This window comes from Alosa pseudoharengus, unplaced genomic scaffold (assembly GCF_046254945.1).
Source record: "Alosa pseudoharengus isolate Yale_2024_CS ecotype anadromous, Long Island Sound unplaced genomic scaffold, YU_APseudo_1.1 YU_APseudo_1.1_scf_9, whole genome shotgun sequence".
Classification (NCBI taxonomy): Eukaryota; Metazoa; Chordata; class Actinopteri; order Clupeiformes; family Clupeidae; genus Alosa; species Alosa pseudoharengus.
In genome coordinates, this window is record NW_027468881.1 from 26,444,597 (window position 1) to 26,455,617 (window position 11,021).

The following is an 11,021-nucleotide window of genomic DNA, read 5'->3' on the forward strand; positions in this document are numbered from 1 at the left end:
GGGATTTTTTTCCCCTGCCGTTGCCGTTGAAGATTTCTGTCTTACAGGGAGCCTACACTGGGCACGTAACTGAAGCGTTCCGTTCACGTAGCGTCTGCAGCAACTATTAGCTTCCACTTTAATTGATCGGGTTATGGTTAACCCGATCATGACCACTCACAGACCTTTCTACTCAATTACAAAGAACTGAGTCCCGTCCTGTCAGTTCTGTCATCGTCCTGTCCCACTGTCTGTCTGCGTGTTTGTCTGTCTGCGTGTCTGTCTGTCTGTTTGTCTGTCTATCTGTCTGTCTCTCAGTCCCACTTGTCTATCTGTTACCTTGTTGCGTTTCATGTGTTTGATGTTTCACTTCACATGGTGCTATATGATTCCAGGGTCACATAAATGGTTGAGGTAGGACAAATTGTATTTGCATTTGAAAAATATATTACTTAATTAAAAATAAAGTTGTCCTCAGAAGAGGGGAGGGTGGTGGTGGGACAAAAAAAAAAGCTTCCACTTTAATTAATGGGACTGGCTATACCAGATATGATAGCGGTGCATATGTTCGAAGAAAATTAGACCAGTGTTCTGTAACTATTTTTACGCTACGTGAGCGGAACGCTTCTGTTGCGGACCCCGTGTAGCGCGGGTGTTAGAATTTCTGATGGCTTGTTGCTGGGGGAGGGAAGGCGTAACGTAGGGGCGAGGTTCAGTTCTGTTGGGTTTGACAGAGAGTGTGACCGAGGCATTGAGCTTCTGAATGATTATTGGCCCAGGAATGTCTTCATAATATATTACCCTCATGTGCGGTTACATTCCTGTTTTAAACTGAGAACATGCTTTTGGATTGAGCAACACATTCACTCTCTCTCTCTTTCTCTCTCTCTTTCTGTATCCTCCCGCCTTAGTTGGTGAATAACGGGCCCAGTCGGATCAGCCACACCGTACTGACGCTGCGTTGCCCTATGCGCTTGCAGGGCCATCAGTTCATGTACCCACTGGAGGTTTTCACCGAGGGCCCGCTCAACTGCACCACCAACCGCACCGTCAACCCACACCGCCTCAAGGTGAGACTTGACACACACACACACACACACACACACACACACAGACACACACACACACGCACATACCCATACACACACCACCTCAAGGTGAGACTGTGGTCAGGCACACAGGGCCTGGAAGGACAGGGCAGAGAATGGGGATGGGGTCGACATAAGGGCAATGGAGTGAGAAAGAAAAAAAAAACATTTTTTAGAGCTACATATTACAGTAACATGGCATTTATGTGTATGCTTGTACATTGTTTTGCAGTTTTGTACTTATGTAGTTACAAACAGTTGTGCAGGTGTTTTGTTTTCATCTTATCAAGGATTTCTAAAAGACCACTAGTTTGAATATGTTACTTGAGTCAGATTAAATAAGTCTGTATAGTTGCTGCTGTTAGTGCTGTTATCAGGCCCCATTGATTTTGTAATGATTTGGTCTGTCCTCGGCTCATATATCGGTCCTCTTGTATTTTTGTAACTTTAGTGGTTTTTCCTCTCAAGAACGTTTACAGGGCACATGCTGACATGTGCTATAACATAAACGCATTCTTCAATACGACCACACTTAAACAGAAACAGTTGTCTCTGCTCGCTCAAGCATATGTGCCCGCATGCACAGGCATAGACATCTTTACATTTTATGTCTCACACAGAAACACTCCCTCACATACACACAAATACACAAAATTACACACACACACACACACACACACACACACACACACACAGAGCACAAGGTCATATTAGGAGAGCTTCGGTCGTTTGAGCTCACACACTTCAGAGAAACCACTCCCTGAAGATCGTCCACATGCTCTAATTTACTTAGTCATTAACAGACTCCTTTTACCTCAGATGCGCGCGCACACACACACACACACACACACACACACAAATGCACAACAGCAGCCCACCGGTCTGTTGGTCTTCTCCACAACCCCACCCTGCCCACCCATGACCCCACCCAAGGTTGCTGTTTGATCCCCTGTGCTCTGGTCCGTGCACTGCTGCAGGGTCATCCCTGATGTAGTTCTGTGGCCCACATCAGCACAACCACCTGCTGATGTGGCCTTCTACACCCATTCTACACCCCTTCTACACCCATTCGCTCACTCGTGACCTCCGCTCCTTCAGGGTGAAGGCATTAACTGCTGCACGTGTGTCATATGGCCTGGAGGGCACCACAGCATCTGCTCACAGGCGTAGTTGGGCTCTGCAGTTGTAGTGTCTCTGGAGCTGCTGCTGCGTGTTTGGGCTGGGTGGCTCTTTGCTCTGTTTGTCCGTCTGTCAGGGAGTGTCTTGAGCACTGGTGGCAAGGGACAGATGGCACAGACGTGGCATTTCACAGAGATGTGAGCTGTTCCTCTGCCAGTAAAGGCTTTATTAGTACTGCTGATCTAATGGGTCTGAAGTTTGTGAGGTCAGCATCTCTACAGCAGCATGGGCGTTGATGTTCTTCCTCTTTATGTTATCTGTGTTTTTGTTTTGTGTTGTTCCTCTCCCGCTCTAAAATGTTCATATTGGTTTAATAGGCAGCAAAAGATTGATTGACCTGTTGATCTGTTTCTAACCCTCCCACCCCCTCTCCTTTTTTTTGTTGCAGCTTCAGCAGTCAACCACAGAACAGCCCCCTCTACTGGACAGCCAAGTGCACCACATCGAGAAGAGGGAGGTCCACAAAGGCCAGCTGTCGGAGATGAGCAACCTGGTGAGGCCCCAATGCAGAAAGAAAGGGAGGGCGGGTAGAAGAGAGAGAGGGGGGGTAGAGAAAGGGAGAAAAATAGAGGAAAAAACATTTCTGTTAAAACCCTGGGACTATCATCACCAGAGGCGTCGTGCCACTCAATAAGCTCCGGTGATTAGGGAGTGTCTCTTAGCCAGACTTCTCTGCCCCTGGAGGTTACAGGAGGAGGAGGATTCCGTGAGAGCCGACTGACAAAAGTGGCGGCACAGTGAGTGTGTGTGTGTGTGTGTGGGGGGGGGGGGGGTCGGGGGGTTGCTGCTGACCCCCTTGTGCCTGTGTGAACTGCTCCCCCATGGAAGCATTCAGTTACGTTCAGGCTTTTGTAGTTGGACAAGACATGACGGTCAAGTGTGTGTAGTGTGGAAATGATGACACGTCATTAGGAGATGAGGTGTGTGTGTGTGTGTGTGTGTGTGTGAACTGTTTGGTGATGAGCTGATAGAGGTTGTTCACACAGCCATACCCATGAGAGATTACGTGGACAGCTCTTAACCTATGTTGTCATGTGTATGGAAGCAGTTACCGCTATGTGAACCCCCCTCTGTGATTAAGAGATGGTGTCATTAATAGACACAGAAAAGTGGGGTCACTCAAGTCTTTTGAAGAGAGTGGAGAGGTTGGCCAAAGAGGCTCCTTTGTGGAATACGTGTGTGTGTGTGTGTGTGTGTGTGTGTGTGTGTGTGTGTTATTTCAGTGTATGTTTGTATAACACACTGTCAGTAATGAGGCCCCTTGAAAGAGATGTGCACAATCCCTGTAATATTCCCCTCCATATGGCAAGCTGCCACCTCTCCCATCCCTGCAGACAGTCCTCCATTGATCTCCTCAACTGCAGGTACCACTACCATTCTCCATTCAAATGTGTGTGTGTGTGCGTGTGTGTGTGTTTGGAGAGAGTGTGGAGGGGGAGTACCTGCCTCAGTGAAAGAAGCCTTTGTGCTGGAGTCTGTCATGCTCAGTCACTCTCATTTATCATCCTGTGCCCGGCGACACGTCTGCAGAAAAGCCTTTTTTCAGCGCTCTGTGGCCTCAGCCCCCAGCCAGCCAGCGAGCGAGTCCAGCGAGGACTGAAAAGGTCCACAGACGGAAACATGACTGGGTGTGACTGTGCCAGGCGTTTGTAGGGAGACTCAGCCTTAAGATTGGCATTTCCCTGTACTGAGGTGGCCAAGCGAGTTAAAAAGGAGGTATTTTTCTTCTTTGCCAAGTCTAAGGAGTGGAGTTTGTTTTAAGGTATGTCACTCAGATTGCTGTTCACTGTTTGGTTGGCCTGAAGTGAGGGAGTTCCTTGCGTCTCAGAAGACCCACTTTTGTTGCTCCACAACATATGGACCCTTTCATAACTCAGTGAACAGCTGTAATTAGCAGTATGGGAATAAACTGGTCCCAGGTCAGTTGTCATTGGATGACAAGAACCAGAGTTGACCTCCGCCTCCTCCGAGACCTCTACCCCATGGTCCCCCTGCATGGAGGGGTTTGGGGCTCAGGATGCAGCGTGACTCCCATCTATATCGTTTCCCAGGCCTCCTCCTAGCACCGCGACACGTTCCCTATGCTCCGCCATGGGCCCCTGTCCTTACTAGCATCTGCTTTCCAGGGCCTCTTCACTGCCGTGGCTATTTGTGTGTGTGGGGGGCTGAGAAAAGGAAATAGGGGAGAGCAGACTGCTCTCACGCCTCTGGGCCCCGGGGGCGGCACTTCAGTCCCATGGAGAGGAAGCCGTGTGACCGCTCCCAACACCACCGCCCCCAACCCACCCCCACCCCCTCTAATGCTGCCTCCGCTCCCTACCCAAGGGGAGCCGAGCAGGGCGGAGAAGCGTGCTTCCTACCGTGATCTCACTCGGCACGGACCCCGGACTTCAACAGGCTCCCGCCGTTACCCTCGCTGACCCTCCCGGATCAGGGTGGTCTGTCCCCAGTGAGGGCGAGGGGTACCACGGCTCCAGTTTTTCACAAGGGGCCTCTAATGAATCAAAGCTGCTGGTATTACGAGGATATAATAAAGACTGTGTGATTCCAAAAGCTCGTAAACAAAGAGAGAGAGAGGGAAGGAGAGATGTAGAGAGAGAAAGGGAAGAAGAGATGGAGAGAGAGAAGAGGGAGAGAGAGGAGGATGGAGGAGAGAGAGAGAAAGCGAATGAGTCGTGGTGAGGGGGAAGCTGGTCTCAGTGGAAGGCGGTGACGGAGGCTACACGCAGCACTTCTGGTAGTCCCATGACTGGGAATGGAGCTTGCGCTCTAATTCGAAGCAGCCCTCGATGGGGATGGCAACACTGGTGTCTTTGTCACCACCAGTGACCTGTGAGGGCTGTGCCAGCACTACCACACCGCCTGCCAGTCTGCACCCAGGTCATGCGCCTACGGCAGTTTTTAATTACCCCCCCCCCCCCCCCCCTTTCGTCACAAAAAACTTAAGTGTGGGGATAGGATAGTGTCAGCTGTATAAAAGCAGTTGGGGATTAATGGCATCTGCCGTTAGCCGTGCCCACGGGAGTGTGGGGGTCTATTTGTGTGTACTGCTCCTCCTTGTCCACGCACGTTTGTCTTCTACGCTATTTATATCACACTGCTTCTCAAAGTAGTCCTGGCTAGTTTCACTTGGCTTATCAGAGGATGGGTCACTTTGAGTTGGAGGCATGTTTTCTGTATGGTGGGGGGTCGTTGGTAGAGAGAAGCATGAAATCACGGGCATTCTAACATTCTTTCTTTTCTTCCTTTCTCTCTCTCTTTTTCTCTCTCTCTCTCTCTCTCTCTCTCTCTCTCTCTCTCTCTCTTTTCCCCATCTCCAGTCCTGCTCCAGTGTAGAGTGTTGGACCTTGTCCTGTAACGTGGGGCTGCTGGAGAGAGGCACAAGTGCCATTCTGAAGGTGCGATCACGGATCTGGGCCGAGACGTTCATGCAGGTAAGCCGCCGCGTGCCCATCACTGATGGTCTGCTGTCTAGCAGCTCAGGCAAACTGTTCTCCCAGTTGAAACCCTTTCCATTTGTGGCCCATGTGAAAGTCATTCATTCCTCTCGGCGAAGGCCAACCATTAAGCCCAGAGTCCCAGACATCCAACCTCAAATGAAGGGCTGCGAAGTGCCAATGACCACTCCAGTCTTACCCACATGGCTGTATTGACTGTTGATATTAAGTCTCACTGTTGCATCAGTGAAGCACGGTTAGAGTGGAGTAATTGTCGTTAGTCATATGACAAACATTTAGTTTTGTTTCATTTTATGAAGAGACTATATTTGTCTGGTTTTCATTGTGTGTGTGTGAGAGAGAGAGAAAGAGAGAGCAAGTGTATCGTGTTTGTGTGTGTGTGTGTGTGTGTATGTGTGTGTGTATGTGTGTGAATGTGTCGTGTGTGTGTGCGCATTGTGTGTGTGTGTGTGTCTGTTCTTATCGGTCCGAGGGTATGTCTGCACAGGAGCTCTTTTGAGAGAGTTTTACATGCTCTTTCAGTCCCAGCCAATACAAGGCTTATGTGTGACTGCATTGAAAATTCATTAGCTTGCAGTCCTGACTTCTCATAGGATTGGAATGTCGTAGGGATTTTGTGAGAACCAAGGTCAGCCAAACATGTAACACAGGTCTCCTCTCACAGATACACAAGCGCCCTCTGCTGGTCATTGGCTATGTTGACATTTGCTGACATAGGCCACCAGGCCACCATTACAGTTACAACAATGCTATCTTTCCTTGATGCTGATAACATTGTTTTTTTATTTTATTTTAGCTCCCCTACAAAAATTATGTGCTTGAGTGTCAAGCCATGTATCACGTGCAGAAGATGCCATATGCCATCTTGCCCAAACAATCTCCAAGTGGTGCCAAAAAGGTAGGAATTTATTTGCACTTGTATTTCAGCAAATTTATTTAATAAAAAAGTAATGTGCCTCACCAGATCTATCACAGATCTATAGATTCTCACAGAACATAGTTTCTCACAGAGCTATGTTCTAGAACAGGGGTGTTAAACATAAGGCCCGGGGGCCCCAAATGCTTTGGGTAGGAAGAGAAAATTAGAGAAAAAATATATTCACATCCAGTTGTCTTCAACAATGTGTAATACGCAATATCTCTATGATATGATAAATTGATTAAACCATCCTTAAGAAGGAAGTAGCTGATAAACCTGACATGGAAGTACTGTAGGGTATTTTAAGAGGAAAAGAGCAGTATATGACAGCAGTACAGGATTTGTACTAGTTTGCTCATAAGTGTCATCATCTATCAACACTCCTATACCCATGCAGAGAGATGATAATGACCACGACAATGACGGCCCCCCGTGAGGTCTCATTCCAACAAGTCCGGCCCACTGCCTGATATGAGTCTGACACCCCTGTTCTAGAACATACGTAGATTCTCTCAGAACAGAACAGACTCTCTCAGGCACTGCTCACTGGTTGATTTGACAGGCAGTAATTGTGTTTCTCTGCAGGTGGTCACCCCGCTGGTGTGGAATAAGCCGGACAGCCAGTACGCCGTGCCTCTGTGGATCATCATCTTGGCCATACTGGCAGGGCTGCTTCTACTGGCTCTACTCATATACGTCCTCTACAAAGTAAGCAGCAGACATCTTGATTTTGTGGTGTTGCAAACATCACATATGTTTGGAGTCACCGTGTCTTTAATAACGACGCACCCATGGTTATGTTTTCGAACGGGGTGTGAGTTAAGGCATACTTTATGGTAGTGGCTGTGGTATCTCTGCCATGGGAGCGAACGGCGCCCGTTTTGATGTTCACATTTTTGGTGTCTGACACCATGGGTGTGAAAAGCAGCCATGTCATTCCTGTGGCAGCTATAGTGGTTTGGAGCCGCTGCTAGGGCGAGAAGAACATATTTAAATGCATTTGAGAGGCACATTTCAGGGTGTTTCTCAGGGTGCCTCTAAAATATCAGTCAACCTTCCTTTTCATCATCACACATCATTTGGGAATACTGAAACAGGAAGTCTGTAACCCGCATGTAGACTAACGTTTCTGCGTCTTGTTTCCCATAGCTGGGCTTCTTCAAGAGAACTGAGTATGGCACCGCCATGGAGAAGGCTCAGCTCAAGCCTCAGGCTGCATCCGAGGCATAAAGAGCCTGGCCGGAGCCATCAGGAGATTTAAAAACTCCAAGAATACTTTCCCACAAGATTGCAAAGACAAGAAGAAGACATAAGTGTGGGTAGCTGTCTAATGACCAGACAGAATTTGGAGGGAGGACCACTGACACCCCACTGCACTGCACTAGAAGACAAAACTGACAAATCAAAACCAAATGAATGTTTTATTTTTTTATCCTCTGGATTTGTCCCTGGATTTCTCCTTTTACCAGGGACGAGTCCACTCCCTGACATTGTCAAGGAACACACACACATAGACACACACACACACACACACACACAAAACTGTAGCGGTTGAGGAGACCCTTCCATGTGGACATGTGACTCCTCATTAAATCCACACAAAAGTTTTCACTCTTCCACATAATCAATTCACTCACAAAAAGAGACTTTCCCTCTTTCAGTTTGGTGCTAACCACGGTGAACCTCTATCACCTGATCCAGCTGCGTTTCTTTTTTTTTCCATATCATGTGGGCTGAGATTAAGCCAAAGCCTTTGATTTTGCCTTTTTGTAGCTTCCTTTACTCAAATTACCACCAACGACTTGGAAACATGCTGTTTTTGTTTCAGACCATGCGGGGCCATACTGATACAGGCCAAAGTCTCAACATCAGCTTGCTTCACTGGGTCGTTTTTGTTTTGTTTGTTCTCACATCCTTTTTTTGTAGAAGAAATTTTCAATTTTACAGCAGGAGATTTTATTGAAAGGGCGCAGGACTGAGAACTGGACTGGCTGTCACCTTTGCACTCTTCAAAACAAGATGGCCGCTGTCTCAGGTGATGAAATGGAAATGCAGAGCCCTGATCTGGGGTCCCCAGATGCAGGAACTTGACATAGAAACAGACAAGGAAACAAACCAACAGGATCGTCCCGTCATGAAGGACACTGTCTCTCTCCTACTGATCTTTGTTCTCCATCGTATTCACCTGTCTGAGTTTTTTTATTGTCAATTTTTGCAAGCGATTTGCATTGCCTCAAGTAAATCATCTGGGACACGACTGGATCCACACAGAGGAAAACATACTCAAGCCTGTGAAACCTCACTGATGCCTTGAAGCAGAGCTGTGCTTTGCCACCTCAGAGAGCACACACTATGACCCAGCAGTGCCCAGGAGCCATGGGTGACATGTGTACCTGCTTGTGCTGGGGCAGGCCAATCTTCATAAGCAGTAGGGGTCCATTACAGGACCTCTATTGTATGGGGGTCTGTGTACTTTCCAGAGGAAGCCAAAACCTTGTGTCAATGTTTCTAGAGCACAGGAAAGCCACTGTTAAGCAGGAAGGGAAATAGCTTCACTGTTTGGTTGGTCACAGCACAAGAAGTGGGAGTTAGTTGGGAATCGCCTCCTCATAGTGTCGCTGTTCTCACTTTAAAGTGCACTGTGAGTCTATAGAGTCTGATGATGCAGCAGTGAAATTCTATCAGGCTCTGTGTATGTGCCTGTGAGGTTATAGCTCACCAGCACCCTCTAGAGGTCACCGGTGAATGTGCACTGACAGAGAGGAACTCAAAGGCTGCAGCCTCAATCCAGGGACGATTACACACATTTGCTTGGTTTTAATGTAAATACTGTATGTATGTGTGGGTGTGTGTGTTTGGGTGAATGAATGAATGAATGCTTCATTCAGTTTTCCCAATAGCTTAGTATGGCCTTTATCCTTGAACACAGGGAGATTACACCAGCATAGTGAAGCCTTCTTGTTGTGTAAAATCAGGGGAGAGAGTCACTATTTAAGTGGTGATTTAACCAGAGACAGACTGTAGTTTTTGCCAACCATTCAGTATCTGTCTTCTGAGGCCACTTCTAAAGGGACAACCAAGCATTGGAGAAAACAGACAGATGTGTTTGTAAGTGCAATACAGAAATGACTGGGTTTTTTTTTTCAAGTTTGTCGGAACTGTATCAAGTTTTTTTTCTCTCTCTCACTGTGTGTAAGTTATATAGATATGTATAGTATTGCTTTATTGCAAGAGGGAGGATGTCTTTAGTCGCTAGGTCTGAGTCAGAATTCAGTCAAAGGCCTTCTTCTGACAAGAAAATGAATTTTGAAAGCCACAGACTCCAGATCTGTTGCTAAGACCATACTCTCTTTTTGTCAACTTGATTATGTGTACTGAACACAGAGGTAAAAGACAATGCCCAAAATGTGGGTGGAATATTGGCCACGAAAAGAAAGACTGATAATTGAATCATCAAAGAGTCTTTGAGACTGAACTAGAATGCTAAGGACTCTGTTCTCAGTACTGATTGAGTACCTACATGGTGCAGCTTTTTCGACTACTCTGTAATCTCAAATGAGATTTTAGAAACTAAATACAGTATTTGACCATTGATTAAATTTGTCCAATTGAATGGTAAAATTAGGTTGAATTTTGGAATTGGGTGTTTGACTATTTTAGGTCTTTAAGTCTTTTTTTACCTTTTGCTTGTTGAATACATATATACGTGTTTTTTTTTTTCAAGACACAAGGATTTCCCCCAGTACTCAGCGATTTTTACATTTACAAAAACAGCCTGCCGTATACAATAGCCTACCAACCAACTATTTATACCCCCCTAATCGTTTTAAAATAATTGAGTATAAGAAAGCACTGGGTTTGTCCTCACTTTTCTAAATGTCCTGGTCCCATTCTCTTTGTCTCACCAATTATCTGAGATGTATATATATTTTTAGCAAAGAGAGTATTTTTGAATTCTGTTGAAAACCTTTGCCTTTGAGAATTTTTCTCTTCCCATATTGGGGAGACTGAGCAGGATGTTATGTTGTTGAAGTAATTATTTGATGTTATTTCACAGTTTGCTTTTTAAATAAATTCTCAATTTGTACTAAATTGGAGTTCTGTGTTACTGTCTACTGTCTGAAGTCTAATATTAATGCTTATGGTATAATAATGAATCTGATTAAACCTGAATGTTAAAAATAAACCCTAAAGTCTTACATTAGCTATATCTATAGACCTACCAAGGGCAATTCCATGGAAAATTATGTTTTTTGTAACATCCATAACGCCAATAAAATGTGATGGTATGGTATGATGTGAATGATTACATGAAATTTGAGCATTTGCTATAGACTGTACATGAGAAAAAATGCACAAAAAAATAATGTTATCATTCACATCATACAAATGCCAAGG

At 46.1% G+C, this 11,021-nt stretch overlaps 1 protein-coding gene across 1 annotated transcript in view; it reads left to right on the top strand.

Moving 5' to 3' along the window:
• itga5 (integrin, alpha 5 (fibronectin receptor, alpha polypeptide)) overlaps positions 1 to 10,715 on the top strand; it is a 49,363-nt gene extending 38,648 nt beyond the window's left edge. Inside the window, exons 25-30 of the mRNA XM_076277137.1 lie at positions 891 to 1,049; positions 2,635 to 2,739; positions 5,567 to 5,680; positions 6,501 to 6,602; positions 7,209 to 7,331; positions 7,773 to 10,715. Coding sequence (XP_076133252.1) covers positions 891 to 1,049; positions 2,635 to 2,739; positions 5,567 to 5,680; positions 6,501 to 6,602; positions 7,209 to 7,331; positions 7,773 to 7,853 — 684 coding nt within the window. The 3' untranslated portion in view covers positions 7,854 to 10,715. The remainder of the gene's footprint in view (positions 1 to 890; positions 1,050 to 2,634; positions 2,740 to 5,566; positions 5,681 to 6,500; positions 6,603 to 7,208; positions 7,332 to 7,772) is intronic.
• Positions 10,716 to 11,021: the final 306 nt, after the last annotated feature.